Here is an 18,509-nt window from a genome sequence, read left to right on the forward strand (position 1 = left end):
CATCAAACTTAGAAATCTTGTGTAATTTTCTAAAGTCGTTACAAAACGATAACATTCCGTCCGGTTTGGGTATCAATACTATAGGGCTAGACCACTCACTTTTAGACTCCTCTATGATGTCTAGTTTCAGCATTAGTTGCACTTCCTCTAAAATGACTTGTCGCCGAGCCTCTAGTATCCAGTATGAGGCTCAGTGACAATGTCATGCCGAATTGTGTAAGTGCGTCCAGGGAGGTCCGAGAACACATTCATGTACCGGATAATAAACTCCCTAGCGTCCTGAGCCTGTTTAGAGGAGAGGCTGTCAGCAATTCTTACTGTGGCAGCCACTTCCCTTGCTTCAGACAGAGGGTCCGAAACCACTTCCCCTGGAAAACCTGGCCGCGGGCTGTCTTCAGTACAGGTTTCCCTATCTTTCCACGGTTTGAGTAAATTCACAAGCTTTCGCCTCCCTGGCTGGTGTACCTTGTAGTTTACCTCTCCAATTTTCTCAAGTACCTCATAGGGCCCCTTCCATCTGGCCAGGAACTTAATGTCTACAGTCGGCACCATAACCAAAACCCGATCACCCGGGTTAAAGATCCGGACCCGAGCCTGCCGATTATAGATCCGACCCTGGGCTCACTGAGAGGCCTCCATATGCTCCCTGACAAGAGGCAAAACTCTATCCGCTGCTGCATCTTGGTAATGTACTCAAGGACACTTTTATGCTGAGTAGTTTGCTGTTCCCACACCTGTTTGGCTACGTCCAACAAACCTTGAGGATGTCTGCCATATAGCAATTCGAAGGGCAAGAACCCAGTAGAGGCCTGGGGCACCTCTCGCACAGCGAACATGAGATAGGGCAGAAGAAGATCCCAGTCTTTCCCATCTTTAGACACCACCCTTTTTAATATGGTTTTTATTGTTTTGTTAAACCTCTCAACGAGACCGTCCGTTTGCGGATGGTACACAGATGTCCTTAACTGTTTGATATGCAGCAACTTACAGAGTTCCCTCATAACCCTTGACATAAAAGGGGTCCCCTGGTAAGTCAGAACCTCTTTAGGTAGCCCCACTCGGGAGAACATTTCCATTAGCTCCTTAGCTATAAGTTTAGCCAATGTATGTTGCAGTGGCACTGCCAGTCTAGGACGACCAAGATGTGTTGGTGTACTCTAGCAGACTAATGGTACTGGGCCTACGAGGTCCATAGCAATTCGCTCGAACGGTACCTTGATGATCTGAAGAGGTACCAAAGGACTGCAGAAAAAGTGCTGGGGGCCGGTTGCCTGGCTGGTCGGGCAAGATTTACAGAATTCGTCCACCTCTTTAAACATACTGGGCCAGTAAAACCATTGTAATATCCGGTCCTGTGCTTTCTGCATTCCCAAAAGACCCCCGAGAACATGTTGGTGGACTAACTCTAACATGAATTTGCGATAAGCCTGGGGCACCACCAACTGTTCAATGGGTTCATCCCGCAGCTGGTTTACCCGATATAACATATCCTGACGAACCACAAAACAACTGACTCTGCTCCAGCTTGTTGTGGTTCACCATCTACTATTAATACATTTTTCCAGGCTCGGGACAGGGTTGGGTCCTGGTGTTGTGCAGCAGCAAAATTATCGCCGGAGACATTGAGACCTGTCAGCTCAGGACCCGGCGGCAAGTCCTCCACGTCTCCCACCATTACACTCAGTGGGGTTGTCTCTCCCTTTTCCACCAAAGTGGCGATCACCCCTACCGCTGGCCCTTTGGCCTCGGGTTCCCAGGGTTCCGGCCTCCCCCAGAGGTAGGCCACAGTGCCAGAAAGCTCGGGAAGTCTCTCCCAATTATAAGTTCATAGTGTAAGTTTGTGGCAACTGCCACTTTATGAGTCTGAGTCTATCTGCCGGCCCCCGTGGTTACAGACACTAAGGCAGTCGTATAGTCTTTTAAGTCCCAATGAATGCACATGACCCCGACTTTCCGGCCTGTATACTCAGCGTACCATACCAGCGAAGCCCTTAAAAGGGACACTAGTCTCCCCGAGTCCAGCAGGGCCTCCGCTGGAGTGTCTCCCACTTCCACCTGGCACAAGTGGTTTAGAGTTTCTGGTGTACACACTGCACACAGCTTCCTGTCATATAACGACTGACGGAAGCCATAGTTCGTGTCCATGGGTTCCACCTTATGTGGACAGTTAGCTCGTACATGGTCAGGCTCCCGACACCGCCAGCAGACTCTCGGAGCCGGGTCCATAGAGGGTACATCGCCGGCGGGTTTGGTTGGCACAAGTTCCCGGGTCTGGGGTGGAGACTTATGGGGTTTGACTGCCCCCCTCCCGAAAAAAAAAACCTTAAGCAGCCTCATAGCGCTCCACCAGGTCCACCATCTCCAGGGCATTGCCAGGAGACACCTGGCTGATCCAGTGCTGGAGTGGGGGTGGCAGAGCCCTCCAGAAGATATTGGCCAATAGTCTATCCAGCATAGCCGTGGAACTTAGCACATCAAGTTGTAGCCACTTTTGCTAGAATTGGAGTAAGTCATAATATTGGGGTCTCGCGGGCTCAGCTGGTTTAAACCCCCACTGATGTACCCACTGGGCCCGGACCAACACATTCACCCCCAGTCTGGCCAAAATCTCACCCTTTACTTCTTGGTAGTCGGCCACTTGATCGTCCTGCAAGTCGAAATACACCCGCTGGGAATCAGAGGCCAGGAACAGAGCGATGACCTCAGCCCACTGGTCAAGGGGTAGCTTTTCCTTGATGGTCACTATCTTGTAAATCGCCAGGTAGGTTTCAATGTCGCCTGCGGGTGTCATCTTAGGAATCGCTGCATGTACTGCCTTCTGGGCATCGTGGACATTCGGTGTTGCTCCTGCTGTCTGCAAAGCCATCACATATTGTAGCAGCAACTGGTTGGTCTCTTGCTGCTGCTTATTAGCCTCACGTTGGTGCAGGTTTGTCTCCCGCTGCTGATTAGCCTCCATGAGGGCCTTCACAACATCCTCCATGCTATCATGCGGCACAGGTTGTAATACAGCTGGTTTAATGTGCGACATACAATATCGGCGTTCACGCCCGCCTCACTGCTCTTGCCTGCAGCCTTCACCAATTGTGGGGATTCGCTCTGGTAGACAGGACAAGCGGGTGCAGTATAGAGGCAAAGACACGTTTGTAACTCAAAAACTGCAGTGTTTATTCACACTAGTTGCAGATTCACAGTATGACAGTCCTTTTTCAGTATTGGTGTTAGTTCACACCCAAAACAGTTCATACAGAAAAACATTCACCTTTGATCCTGGGTGTTTAATTCACACCCGACTGAATGCTCAGCCTCAGAAAGTCCACCTGCAGGCTTTAGGTGGCCTGCTCGCCTGACACACTGTCTTCAGCTTTCAGCCCACACACAGGCCTCAGATCTCAGCAGAGCTTGACACAGCTCCAGTGTCAAAGAGGAGTAATCCACCCACCTGACACTGCTGGCTGTTTTTTTTATAGGCCTGTCGAAACCCAGCCTGGACCGTGGGGAGTAGTCACCCACCCAGCACTTTGACTACTCCCAGTAAGAGCTGTCCCGGATCAGCTATTTACAGCCATACTAGATAGCAAGATGTCACACAGCAACTACTGCTGACACATGAAAACTGTCTCTTACTCCACCGCGGCCAGGAACCTTGGTGACACATACCTATCATCCATGATGATTCCTTGTACCTTCCTACACATATCAGACCTTAATAATTGATTAATTCTGTACCTTGCAGATAGTTAAATGTTTGGATGTGACAGACAGCTACTTTTTTCCCTAAGTGTCATATTTTTCTGTTTTAGGAGCAGATGAGTGGCAAGTACGATTTGACTGCGCCCAAACTGAAATTAACTTTTTACGGAAGAGACTTACACAGTTTGAAGAACGACTGGAATCGGAGAAAACCTATAAGAAAGAACTAGAGCAAAAGGTAAGTCAAGAAACTTTATAAGCAGAATATTGTATATATTCTTTTACTGGTGTTATTATTTCTCTTACTTTGCATGAATCATGATTGGATTGAATGTGCAATGAGAAGGACACAATGTGGCTGTGCATATTGTTAATTAATTTCGTAGCCTCATCTCATTTCATTTTCTGCTGGACAGCTACATATCCCCTGCAGTGTGTGACTGGAGAACACAGATAGCCAATAAAACTGGGCACAAAACAACATGCATTTGTCTCTTCCAAATTTCAGATACAACTGTTTTGTTAGCATCTTTCTATGCCAATAATAGCGTTATTTATCGCTATGAGGCAATGCTCTATTGTGAAGCAGAAAATGTTTTGCTTATTTGGATTACATCTGCAGTTCTCGATAGATTATTATAGGATTGATTTGCCAAAGGCAAGATGTGTGTTATACTGTGCGATTGCCCAAGTCTGCCTGTTTGTTTTTAAGCTATTGCCCCTAAGGCTTACACATCCGATATGGTATTGGTTTGTAGAAAGTAAAAACTCGCCTATACTGATAGTAGAATTTTAGCTTGCTTTGCAATCTTTGGACTTTTAGTCTGCTTTGGTATTCGAGGGTAAAACTTTTTGGGCGTTGAAGAGGACAATAAAATTGGATAATCTCCCAAATCCACACATTCCTTTATGAAGCAACATGAGTGTCTCAATGAAAATTTATCTGGATGGGAGTGGAGAGCTAGGGATTACCTAACATCACTATGACCAGCTGACCTGTCCAAAGAGTAAGCAGATAACAAACTAGTATTTAGGGTTGCGTGGTAGGTATGCAGTTCACTCCCTGTACCCCCACCAATCAGCTGTTTCAGAGCAGCTATGTCAGAACTACACTGCTCCATCTATTGTGTGGTGGATGGAGCTAATTCCTGTAGTGCTGCTCCCGTTCCCAGTGGAGAAAGCTGTGTAGTTCTGATGATGCAGCTACCTCAAAACAGTTGATCAGTGGGGCTGTGGGGTGTTAGACCCCTGTCGATCAGATATTGATGGCCTATACTCAGGATAGACCATGAATTGTAAAATACTTAACAATCAAGCCTTCAGTGCCCATAGCCGATCAGTTCTGTTTAACATTTTTGCATATACTGGGTTACAAGGGTTGAGTGTTGTAATTTGTTGTTAAAACACTTATTTTCCTATGCACTATGTATTCTTGATGGTTGGTTATGGGTAGCATAGAAGTCAGTCTGGCAGTCTTGTAGTTAGTTGCTAGGAGATGGGCCTGACCCACCTCCCAGTGAAGATTTCAGAGTTTGCAGTCTGGAGAGAGGACATGTCTGTAAGAGCTCTACAAAATTTGGCTTGATCCAGGGAAGCTCTGTCCCTAACACTGTCCTGCCAGTCAAACTACTGATCACATAGAGGACACCCCTGAGACACAGAGACCGGATTCTATTGATGAGAAACACAAAGTTGAGTGCTGGACAGATAGTAAGTTACCGCTTGTTTTTTTGACGTGGAAAGGGTTATCTGCCCTGATACCCTTCATCCATCAGAGATGGCTTGGTCAACCGATCTAGGACCTGCACCCCTCAGACTGTGCATTGCAGAAGAAGTTAATGAGACTTGTGTTGCACGCCTGTTATTATTTGGGAGGATTGAGAAGCGTATTTAAAGGGAGAGCTACAGTATACTGTCTATACACATCCATTGGACGCATGCTACTGTATAACTTACTATTTCTATTGCTGCTGTCTGTACTACTACCTCCAGCATATATTTAGTAAAGAGAGGTTTTATTTATTGCAACCAAATGGGCTTGGTCATAGACCCCATTAAACTTTATTTTGCCCTGTGCCTGCCCTCCTGCCTTACACCCTGCCCACAGTACACCATCAAGGGCACCCCAACTATCACCAGGCAAGGGTCTCCAAAAGTCCCAGAGTGTGCCTCGAGGGAATAAAGGATGTGCCCTCCATTTACTGCTGAGTGACAACAGCTACTATGAACCACTGTTACTCATATCTGTGCAACCACTATCACTCCCTTCCTCCTTCCAGCATTGCCATCACTTTAATTGGAATCAGTGTTAGATTGTGGTGTATTAGGAAATTATTCAGGGGTTTCTTCTAGCGTGGTCGACTGACCTACCAGAAATATTTGCCACCAGGGTCTGTTTCTTATGAGTTGTTTTACAAATAACCTATTAGACCTCACCAGGGGCGGATTAAGTGCATGATAGGCCCGGGGCTGTCTAACCAACTTGGGCCCCCCCCTCCATTTTAGTTTAGTTCTTGTCTGTATGAAGAGGCTGCGGTGCTTCATGAGCGCCACAGTCTCTTCTTAGGCCATATGACATCTTCAGACAAAAAAAAAATACCCCAAATTGGGTCCTAAATTGAAAAATTTGGTTGCCAAATTTAAAATACATATAATTATAATAAAAAATACTTGGAGGAGAATACAGCACCACATGCCTCTTACATCCAGTGACATCTCCTGTCATGTAGACCTTCTCTTTCCTCTTCTCCTCCGTTTGACCCAGACCACCATGGCAAATTCTTTCAGCCGCATCTCGGCTCTACAGTTTATAACACAGACACTTTAGATTTCTACATTTTTCCATCAACCTCCTCATCCTGGTGTCCCCACAGTGTCACCCTGCTGCCACTCCCAATACTGTGCCCGTTTTGCTCCCCAATGTCCAAGGTACTATACTGCTTAAAAAATAGTGACCCTAATAGACATAATTGGAGTCATTTATCAAACTGGTGTAAAGTAGAACTGGATTTTTTAAAAGAGCTGTCAATATCAAAGGTGGAATCTGATTGGCTGCTATTGGCAACTAAGCCAGTTCTACTTTACACCAGTTTGATAAATTACCCCAAATGTTCCTATGGTGTCTACAGCAGCTATAATGTCCCCTAGAGTGCCCCGAGTAATAATACCACCATTCTTTGTGCTCCAGGCAATAATCCCTGTATAGTGTCACCAAAAATAATAGAATTGCCCCTACAGTGCCTCACAAATAGCAACACCCCCATATAGTAATTTCCACCACACTGCCCCCACATAGTAATCCCCCCATAATTTGCCCCCAAACAGTAATTTCCCCAAAACTGCCCCATATAGTAGTTTGCCCCCACACAGTAATTTCCCCTACATAGTAATTTCCACCACACTGCCCCCACATAGAAATTTCCCCCACACTGCCCCCACATAGTAATTTCCCCCACATAGCAATTTCCCCCACATAGCAATTTCCCCCACATAGCAATCTCCCCTACATAGCAATCTCCCCACACTGTCCCCACATAGAAATCACCCCACACTGTCCCCACATAGCAATTTCCCCCACCTAGTAATTTCCACCACACTGCCCCACCTAGTAATTTCCACCACACTGCCCCCACATAGCAATTTCCCCACACTGTCCCCACATAGAAATTACCCCACACTGCCCCCACACAATAGTTTCCCCCACATAGTAATTTGTCCCCACACTGTCCCCACATAGTAATTTGCCCCTACACTGTCTCCACATAGGAATTTCCCTACACTGTCCCCACATAGCAATTTCCCTCACACAATAGTTTCCCCCACATAGTAATTTGCCCCCACACTGCCCCCACATAGTAATTTGCCCCCACACTGTCCCCACATAGTAATTTGCCCCTACACTGTCTCCACATAGTAATTTCCCCACACTGTCCCCACATAGTAATTTGCCCACACTGTCCCCACATAGCAATTTCCCTCACACTGCCCCCACATAGTAATTTCCCCCACACTGTCCCCACATAGTAATTTCCCCACACTGTCCCCACATAGTAATTTCCCCACACTGTCCCCACATAGAAATTACCCCACACTGCCCCCACACAATAGTTTCCCCCACATAGTAATTTGTCCCCACATAGCAATTTCCCCACACTGTCCCCACATAGAAATAACCCCACACTGTCCCCACACAATAGTTTCCACCACACTGCCCCCATATAGTAATTTGCCCCCACATAGTAGTCCCTCCCATAATAATTTGCCCCCACACTGCCTCCACACTGCCCCATATAGTAATTTTCCCCCACATAGTAGTCTGGGTCCCTCCCATAATAATTTGCCCCCACACTGCCCCAATATAGTAATTTGCCCCCACACTGTCCCACATAGTAATTTGCCTCCACATAGTAGTCCCTCCCATAATAATTTGCCCCCACATAGTAATTTGTCCCCACACGGTAGTCCCTCCCATAATAATTTAGCCCCACACAGCCCCCACATTCCCCCTCCCATGTACTCGAGGTCTCGACTCTTCCCTGATATGTCCTCCTCTGTGTGTCGTCCCCCACATGTCCCCCAAAGTAGGCACATGAAAAAAAAAATGAAAAGCTAAATACTCACCGTCCAGGGCCAGGCACTTGCTCACAGACGAAGGTTCAAGGCGGGATGAGGCAGGCGTGCACACGTCAATGTGCTATGTCCCGGCACAGGTGCGTGATGACGCGGGATTTCACTACCGCATAGGCCTTGCCGTGCCCCGCCGCAGTATGTGGGCGTTCGGGTGGGCGTTGGGCCCTCCAGTGGTGCTGGGTCTGGGGCTGCCGACCCGAACGTCCCTATTGTGATCCGCCACTGGACCTCACTGATGATATATTCTATGTGTGCAATGTTGACCACAACATTTACAATGTAAGCCGTTCTGGGGATCCTTCAGCTTCTTTAAAGTGGTTTTCTAGCCGTTTAATTTTTGTTTTAAAAAAAGGTTCTTCACTATGTAAAATGAAAAAGTGTAAGTGCAAGCAGTACATATCATAAATCTAGTACAGATCAATTCTAATTATGATATGAGTAGTGAGTGATTCAGGTTTTAGACTTTGATATATCTTCAGTGTAACCTGTCTTCATTTACCTTTCTCTATTTACTTTTTCAAAATGAGTTCAGTAAAAAGGATGTGCACTTTGGATTAAAACATCTCCAATAGATCAAATAAAATGGCATCATTGAACACCTCAGTAACTGATGTCATATTTTTATTTCCACAATATATTTCACAAAATAATGTTCTCAATACTAGAACTAGAATACACCTTCTCTACATGTTTTTAGCACATCACATCAGCATCTGTTAATATTGTAAAATGGCGTAAATAGCACCGACATTCTGCTGAAGGGTTATACTCTATTCATTCAGTATAAGACTAGGGCTACATGACAATAAGTCGCGCGACACCTAGGGCACAACTACACTGCAACATGTGTCGCGCGACATTGATGTCGCACCAATGTCGCGCGACAATTTTTATAATGATAGTCTATGGTGTCGCACTGTTACATGCGACATGCTGCAACAGATGCAACAATCGCAGAAAAATCAATTTCGAATGGATTTTTTGCGACTGTCGTGTCACAGTCGCAGCATGTCGCAGAGCAACACTATAGACTATTATAAATATTGACGCGCGATATTAGTGAGACAAAATGTCGCGCGACAAATGTTGTGTAGCCCTAGCCTAAAATATTCTTATAAGTTTCTATTAGATAAGTGGAGCCATTGGTTTAGTTTTGTGAAATGCAGTTATCCAAGAAAAAGGCCATACTTAGGCTACTTTCACACTTGCAGCAGAGTGATCCGACAAGCAGCTGCCTGCTAGATCTGGCAATCTGCATGCAAACAGACAGCATTTGTAGACGGATCCGACTCACAAAGGCATTGCAAGAACAAATCCATCTTTCCGTTTGTCATACTGACAAACAGATCTGTTTCAATTTTTTTTTCACATTTTTACCGGTCTGCGCATACGCAGACCGGTATCCAGCGGATCCAGCATTCCAGTATTTTTAATGCCGGATCCTGCACTAATACATTTTAATGTAAATTAATGCCGGATCCGGCATTCCGGCAACTGTGGTATTTCCTCCGTTCAAAACGCCTTTCAGTGACTGAACTGAAGACATCCTGATGCATCCTGAACGGATTTCTCTCCATTCAGATTGCATGGGGATGAAACGGATCAGTTCTTTTCCGGTATTGAGCCCTATGACGGAACTCAGTGCCGGAAAAGAAAAATACCAGTGTAAAAGTACCCTTAAAGAGGTTGTCCGTGCCCCAAAATCAAAATTTTGTTTACGAGCTACTAACATTTCTGTGCTTTATATCCCCCTGTCTGGGCATCAGACTATCCTGGCAGATCTGTTTGCATTCAGAGCTTCCTGTTTATATAGCTGCACTGCAGAGTGATTAGTCACTGGCTGACCCCACCGCTACACTGATTAGTCTGCAGGAGTTCCACCCACTATACCTTCTGTGGCCATATTACTACACCCATACATGAATCGTGCTAAGCTATTTCTTACTCAGTTTCTAAATCATATCTCTGACAGTCCACCACCTCCTCCCTCATTATGGTCCCATTCACATCTCCATTTTGAAGATCCAGGTGCCAAATCCGTCTGTTGGCTGGACAAAAAACGTTGCTTGTAACGGTTTTTGTCCAGCCGAAACCTGCCAATTCTATGGGAAATTGGCTGGAAAACTGCCAGACCTCATTGCAGTCAGTGCGGATTCAGCCGTGAAGTAGCAACATCGTATCTAGGAGATCTGGGAGGCTGCTCTGTGCCATAACAGCCTTAGGCCTCTTTCACACGACAGTATGTCCATTTCAGTGTTTTGCGGTCCGTTTTTCACGGATCCGTTGTTCCGTTTTTTGCTTCCGTTGTGGTTCCGTTTCCGTTCCGTTGTTCCGTTCCGTTTTTCCGTATGGCAAATACAGTATACAGTAATTTCATATTAAAAATTGGGCTGGGCATAACATTTTCAATAGATGGTTCCGCAAAAAACGGAACGGATACGGAAGACATACGGATGCATTTCCGTATGCATTCCGTTTTTTTGCGGACCCATAGACTTTAATGGAGCCACGGAACGTGATTTGCGGCCAAATATAGGACATGTTCTATCTTTAAACGGAACGGAAATACGGAAATACGGAAACGGAATGCACACGGAGTACATTCCGTTTTTTTTGCGGAACCATTGAAATGAATGGTTCCGTATACGGACCGTATACGGACCGCAAAAAACGGCCCGCAAAACGGAAAAAAAAAACGGTCGTGTGAAAGAGGCCTTAACAGCAGAGTGGGACAGCTTGAATCAGCAAGCACGTCAACTCAAAACACATGTGTTCCTGATCCTATCATTTGTAATACTGTCTGCTGAGCCTGCAACATAGCAAGTCATGTTCTGAAAAAGGCTGGGTTCACATCACGTTTTTGCCACCCGTTTAACATATACAAAAAACATTTATCTAAAACTGATGCCATACAGTGGTATCCATTCACCCCATTCACGATAGAGTTCAATTTAACACAAACGTATATGATAACGTATCCTTTTTTTAACGGACTCTGCAGGATAGAAAAGCACGGTGTGCTACCCTGCTGTATCTCTTTTTCCCAGCGTTAAACAGATGGCAAAAATGTGATGTTAACCCAGCCTAAGTGATGTGTGATACTGTCTGCTGAGGTTAAGTTCACATCTTTAGGCTGTTCTGGCAAAGAAACAGCCTGTCAGAGTTCACCAGATAATGCCATGAACTGCTGGATGCCATTGACTATAATGGGATCCAGCTGCTTTTTGTCAGAAATGCCAGATTTTGGCCAGACAAAAAGTCATTCATGCAGGACTTTTTGTCAGTCTGAAAGCCAACAGTGATGCTATAAACCATCAAGATCACCATCGAATTCCATTATAGTCTATAGCTTTAGGCAGATCATGGTATTATTTGGCTATGTCTGCCTCCCATTCATTTCAATAGGAAGCAGTGATGAAGACCGTGGAACAGTGGTTTCAAGCCATGGCCATGCCAGGGAGGGACATGTCCACCACCACCAAACGTGTGCATTCCACCTCCCATTGTTCTCAATGGCCACGCCCAGTTTATGCAATAGGTATTTTATAGCTGCAACTGCACCAAAAACAGGCATGTTCATTCTTGGCATGGTGGCTATAAACCGCCAGCCACATAAACGGATACATGACCACACATTGAGAATGTCAATGGTGGCTTTTTGAGGAAACAAAAATATATATCTATTTTGGAGTGCTAAAACCAAAATGCGGGTCCCAGCAGCACAAGACAAAAATATAGGTGCAAGTCCTCTCAGCCGTGGGCTCAAGCGGCTATAAATAGATAGACATCAAAAGGATGAGGCAGCACTCCGGGTAAAGTGAAAATGGTGGATCTTTTATTCCCTCTGCAATGTTTCAACCGTCTCAATGCGGTCTTTCTCAAGCATGAGTATTTTGGAGTGCTATATATATGGTACTGTTATATATTATTTATGATATATATACAGACGTGGACAAAATTGTTGGTACCCTTTGGTCAATGAAAGAAAAAGTCACAATGGTCACAGAAATAACTTTAATCTGACAAAAGTAATAATAAATTAAAATTCTATAAATGTTAACCAATGAAAGTCAGACATTGTTTTTCAACCATGCTTCAACAGAATTATGTAAAAAAATAAACTCATGAAACAGGCATGGACAAAAATGATGGTACCCCTAGAAAACACAGAACATAATGTGACCAAAGGGACATGTTAATTCAAGGTGTGTCCACTAATTAGCATCACAGGTGTCTACAACCTTGTAATCAGCCATTGGGCCTATATATATGGCTCCAGGTAATCACTGTGTTGTTTGGTGATATGGTGTGTACCACACTCGACATGGACCAGAGGAAGCAAAGGAAAGAGCTGTCTCAAGAGATCAGAAAGAAAATTATAGACAAGCATGTTAAAGGTAAAGGCTATAAGACCATCTCCAAGCAACTAGATGTTCCTGTGAGTACAGTTGCACATATTATTCATAAGTTTAAGATCCATGGGACTGTAGCCAACCTCCCTGGACGTGGCCGCAGGAGGAAAATTGATGACAAATCTAAGAGACGGATAATCCGAATGGTAACAAAAGAGCCTAGAAAGACTTCTAAAGAGATTCAAGGTGAACTTCATGCTCAAGGAACATCAGTGTCAGATCGCACCATCCGTCGTTGTTTGAGCCAAAGTGGACTACATGGGAGACGACCAAGGAGGACACCATTGTTGAAAACGAATCATAAAAAAGCAAGACTGGAATATGCCAAACTACATGTTGACAAGCCACAAAGCTTCTGGGAGAATGTCCTGTGGACAGATGAGACAAAAATCGAAGTTTTTGCCAAGGCACATCAGCTGTATGTTCACAGACGAAAAAATGAAGCATATCAAGAAAAGAACACTGTCCCTACTGTGAAACATGGAGGAGGCTCTGTTATGTTCTGGGGCTGCTTTGCTGCGTCTGGCACAGGGTGTCTTGAATCTGTGCAGGGTACAATGAAATCTCAAGACTATCAAGGAATTCTAGAGAGAAATGTACTAGCCAGTGTCAGAAAGCTTGGTCTCAGTCGCAGGTCATGGGTCTTGCAACAGGACAATGACCCAAAACACACCGCTAAAAACACCCAAGAATGGCTAAGAGGAAAAAATTGGACTATTCTAAAGTGGCCTTCTATGAGCCCTGACCTCAATCCTATTGAGCATCTTTGGAAGGAGCTGAAACATGCAGTCTGGAAAAGGCACCCTTCAAACCGGACACAACTGGAGCAGTTTGCTCATGAGGAGTGGGCCAAAATACCTGCTGAGAGGTGCAGATGTCTCATTGACAGTTACAGGAAGCGTTTGATTGCAGTGATTGCCTCAAAAGGTTGCGCAACAAAATATTAAGTTAGGGGTACCATCATTTTTGTCCATGCCTGTTTCATGAGTTTATTTTTTTACATAATTCTGTTGAAGCATGGTTGAAAAACAATGTCTGACTTTCATTGGTTAACATTTATAGAATTTTAATTTATTATTACTTTTGTCAGATTAAAGTTATTTCTGTGACCATTGTGACTTTTTCTTTCATTGACCAAAGGGTACCAACAATTTTGTCCACGTCTGTGTATATATAATATATGTTCTGAGGCAGTGACCGGCCTCATAGCTGCTAGGGGAGATTTATGGCAGGAGTTTCCATGTCTTCCCCGTCAGTTATCAGGTCTGAGGCAGCACCAGGTGCCACAATCAGTCTGAGATAACAGTCAAGGCCAGACTGTCAGTCAGGGGAGAGAGAATCTTTGTGAAACAGAGTCCTGCTGTAGGCTCTGTACAAGTGGTCTCAGCCAGGCTGGCTGAGGGGCCACGGGGCTAGATGCTAGCTGGGACATTGGGGGACACCGTGACACTTGGGAACAAGGATCATGAAGCCAGAGTCGGGAGGACTACTGGGCCACAATCCCCCAAAAAGGTGTTGAAGGATCACCTGGACTGTATGGCTGGAGAAAGCCGCATTTATGTCCCACATGTGAACGGCGCTCGATCTAGGTGAGTCAGGACTTGTGTTTTTGTATTAGCAAATGCCTAGACGAGCAGATGTTTGTTTTGTTTAATTTATGTTTTGTTGCTGTGAAAATAAACCTCACGCTTGGACCTGCAATCCGGCTGTTGTGAAGATAATTGTGAGAATAACCCCCAAAAAAGAGCTAATCACTCACAATAGATATATGTACCGTATGTATATATATTTATATACCAATATGTTTTTTATATATATATATATATATATATATATATATATTTATATACCCATATGTGTACCATATGATATATATATATATATATATATATATTGTGAGGGGTTAGCTCTTCTCCGGGGGTCATTCACACCGATACGGCTTTAGGACACCAGGTTTCAGGTCCAAACAGTGCATTTATTGTGATACACCAGCACAAGCAAAAATGACAAAATAATAAACATTTGCCCGTCCAGGCTCTAACTAAACATAATGTTCCTGACTCACCTAAGTCCCTGTGTTCACACCCTGTAAACACATGCAGTTTTCTCAGCCAATGTCCCACAGCCTCCTGGCTGTACAGAGCACAGTACGCCCACTGCCTCCAGACCAGTGTCTCTTGTGGGGGATTGGGGCTTAATAGTCCGCCTGACTATAGCCCTGTGACCCTCCCAGTCTTCACTTTGTCCCCCAACTCCAGGCTATCTCCCAGCCTTGGGGTTCCTCAGCCTTGCCCAGCTGAGAGCACACTGACAGAGCCTCCAGGCCTCTATCCACATGTAACACACTCCCCCCTTGCTGACACCCTGGGATGTGCTTTATGCCAGCCTGATTACTTCCAGCTGGTCTCGCCTGTGGTGGAATAGGGGTGTGGACCGAACTATCCACCCCTTCCTTGCCTCTAACCTGCGTGAGACCTGTCACTGTCTCACTATATACATATATATATATATATATATATATAGTTCTCCAAAAAAAGGCAGCACTCCAGTATATTGAAGGTGAAATACCTGCTTTATTGTCCCTCTGCAGCGTTTCAACTGCTCATTGCAGTCTTGATCAAGCATATATATCTATCTATAGTAACATAGTAACATAGTACATAAGGCTGAAAAAAGACATTTGTCCATCCAGTTCGGCCTGTCATCCTACAAGTTGATTCAGAGGAAGGCAAAAAAACCCTGTGAGGTAGAAGCCAAGTTTCCTCACTTTAGGGGAATAAAAATTCCTTCCCGACTCCAATCAGGCAATCAGAATAACTCCCTGGATCAACTACCCCTTTCTAGTAGCTATAGCCTGTAATATTATTACGCTCTAGAAATACATCCAGGCCCCTCTTGAATTCCTTTATTGTACTCACCATCACCACCTCCTCCGGCAGAGAGTTCCATAGTCTCACTGCTCTTACCGTAAAGAATCCTCTTCTATGTTTGTGTACAAACCTTCTTTCCTCCAGACGCAGAGGATGTCCCCTCGTCACAGTCACCGTCCTGGGAACGAATAGATGATGGGATAGATCTCTGTACTGACCCCTGCTATATTTATACATATTAATTAGATCTCCTCTCAGTCATCTTTTTTCTAAAGTGAATAACCCTAATTTTGATAATCTTTCAGGGTACTGTAGTTGCCCCATTACAGTTATTACTTTAGTTGCCCTCCTCTGGACCCTCTCCAGCTCTGCTATGTCTGCTTTGTTCACTGGAGCCCAGAACTGTACACAGTACTCCATGTGTGGTCTGACTAATGATTTGTAAAGTGGTAGGACTATGTTCTCATCACGGGCATCTATGCCCCTTTTGATGCAACCCATTATCTTATTGGCCTTGGCAGCAGCTGCCTGACACATGTTTTTTGCAGCTTAGTTTGCTGTTTATTAAAATTCCTAGATCTTTTTCCATGTCAGTGTTACCGAGTGTTTTACCATTTAATAAGTACGGGTGACTTGCATTATTCTTTCCCATGTGCATAACTTTATATTTGTCAGTGTTAAACCTCATCTGCCACTTATCTGCCCAAGCCTCCAATCTATCCAGATCGCTCTGTAGTAGTATACTGTCCTCTTCAGTGTTAATTACTTTACACAGTTTGGTGTCATCTGCGAAAATTGATATTTTACTATGCAAGCCTTCTACAAGATCATTAATAAATATATTGAAGAGAATAGGGCCCAATACTGACCCCTGAGGTACTCCAATAGTGACAGTGACCCAATCTGAGTATTTACCATTAATAACCACCCTCTGTTTTCTATCATTGAGCCAGTTACTTACCCACTTACAGACGTTTTCTCCCAGTCAGAGCATTCTCATTTTATATACTAACCTTTTATGTGGTACAGTGTCAAATGCTTTGGAGAAGTCCAGATACACGACATCCATTGATTCGCCGCTGTCAAGTCTAGAACTTACCTCCTCATAGAAACTGATTAAATTTGTTTGACATGATCGATCCCTCACGAAAGCCATGCTGATATGGCGTTATTTGCTTATTTCCGTTAAGATGCTCTAACATAGCATCTCTCAGAAAACCTTCAAACAGTTTACCCACAACAGATGTTAAACTTACCGGCCTATAGTTTCCAGGCTCTGTTTTTGGACCCTTTTTGAATATTGGCACCACATTTGCCATGCGCCAATCCTGTGGGACATTCCCTGTCAGTATAGAATCTGCAAATATCAGAAATAAGGGTCTGGCTATGACATTACTCAATTCCCTTAGGATACGGGGGTGTATGCCATCCGGTCCTGGCGATTTGTCTATTTTAATCTTTTTAAGTCGCTGTTGCACTTCTTCCTGGGTCAGACAGGACACTTTTAATGGGGAATTTATTTCAACATTCGGCATGTCATCTGACAGTTTATTTTCCTCAGTGAATACATTGGAGAAAAAAATATTTAACAGCTTTGCTTTCTCCTCGTCGCTCTCTGCGACTCCCCCCTCATTACTCTTTAATGGGCCGACACCTTCAGATTTATACTTTTTAACATTTATATAATTGAAGAACATTTTAGGGTTAGTTTTACTCTCTTTGGCAATTAATCTCTCAGTCTCTAGTTTGGCCGCTTTTATTTGTTTTTTACATGTTCTATTTTTTTGCTTATAGTTTTTCAGTGCTTCCGTGCTACCTTCCTGTTTTAGTGTTTTATATGCTTTCTTTTTGTCATTTATTGCTTTCTTTACAGTTCTGTTTATCCACATTGGTTTCTTTTTGTTCCTTAACCTTTTATTCCCATACGGTATGTACCTCTCACAATAAGATTTTAGGATGCTTTTAAAGATATCCCATTTTGTGGCTGTATTTTTATTTGTGAGGACTTTATCCCATTTAGTTAGGCCTATGGCCTCTCTTAGTTGGCTAAATTTAGCTTTTTTGAAGTTTGGTATTTTTGTTCCTCCCTGTAGAAACGCTCTTTTGAATGATAATTGGAAGGTTATTACTTTGTGGTCACTATTTCCCAGGTGTCCCCCAACCTGCACGTCTGTTGTTCTGTCAGGCCTATTGGTTAATACTAAGTCCAGTATGGCCGTCCCTCTAGTCAGGTCCTGAACCAGTTGGGAGAGGTAATTGTCTTTGGTTATTTCCAAGAACCTGTTTCCTTTATGAGATATACAAGTTTCAGTTTCCCAGTCTATATCTTGGTAGTTGAAGTCCCCCATAATAACCACCTCGTTATGATTTGCCGCCTCGTCTATCTCGTTTAGTAGTAGATTTTCTGTGGACTCTGGTATATTAGGTGGTTTATAGTAAACTCCTATTAGTAATTTATTATTGTTTTTAGCGCCATGTATCTCTACCCACAGTGACTCCACATGTTCATGTCCCTCACTTATATCTTCACGGAGTGTGGTCTTTAGACCGGACTTTACATAAAGGCAGACACCTCCCCCTCTCCGGTTTTGACGATCCTTTCTAAACAGACTGTAACCCTGTACATTAACTGCCCAGTCATAGCTATCATCCAGCCATGTCTTAGTTATTCCCACTATGTCATAGTTCTCCTCACACATCACTAATTCCAGTTCACCAGTTTTATTAGTCAGGCTTCTGGCATTAGTATACATACATTTGAGAGGTTTATGTATATTTTTTACTCTACACCTTTCCTTCTGAACTGTTCTAGTCCCTCCTTCCATTCCTCCCCCAGTCTCACTACCTTGCCCCCGGTCTCTATCTGCACTATTTTCCCATTCTATAACATAATTACCCTCCCCCC

General features: G+C 44.2%; 1 protein-coding gene across 1 annotated transcript in view; it reads left to right on the top strand.

The window, feature by feature from the left end:
- The window catches only part of MYO18B (myosin XVIIIB), a 758,252-nt gene that overhangs the window by 436,147 nt on the left and 303,596 nt on the right, over window positions 1–18,509 (top strand). Inside the window, exon 29 of the mRNA XM_044275382.1 lies at window positions 3,804–3,931. Within this exon, the coding sequence (XP_044131317.1) occupies window positions 3,804–3,931 (128 nt within the window). The remainder of the gene's footprint in view (window positions 1–3,803; window positions 3,932–18,509) is intronic.

Source organism: Bufo gargarizans, chromosome 1 (genome assembly GCF_014858855.1).
Source record: "Bufo gargarizans isolate SCDJY-AF-19 chromosome 1, ASM1485885v1, whole genome shotgun sequence".
Lineage (NCBI taxonomy): Eukaryota > Metazoa > Chordata > Amphibia > Anura > Bufonidae > Bufo > Bufo gargarizans.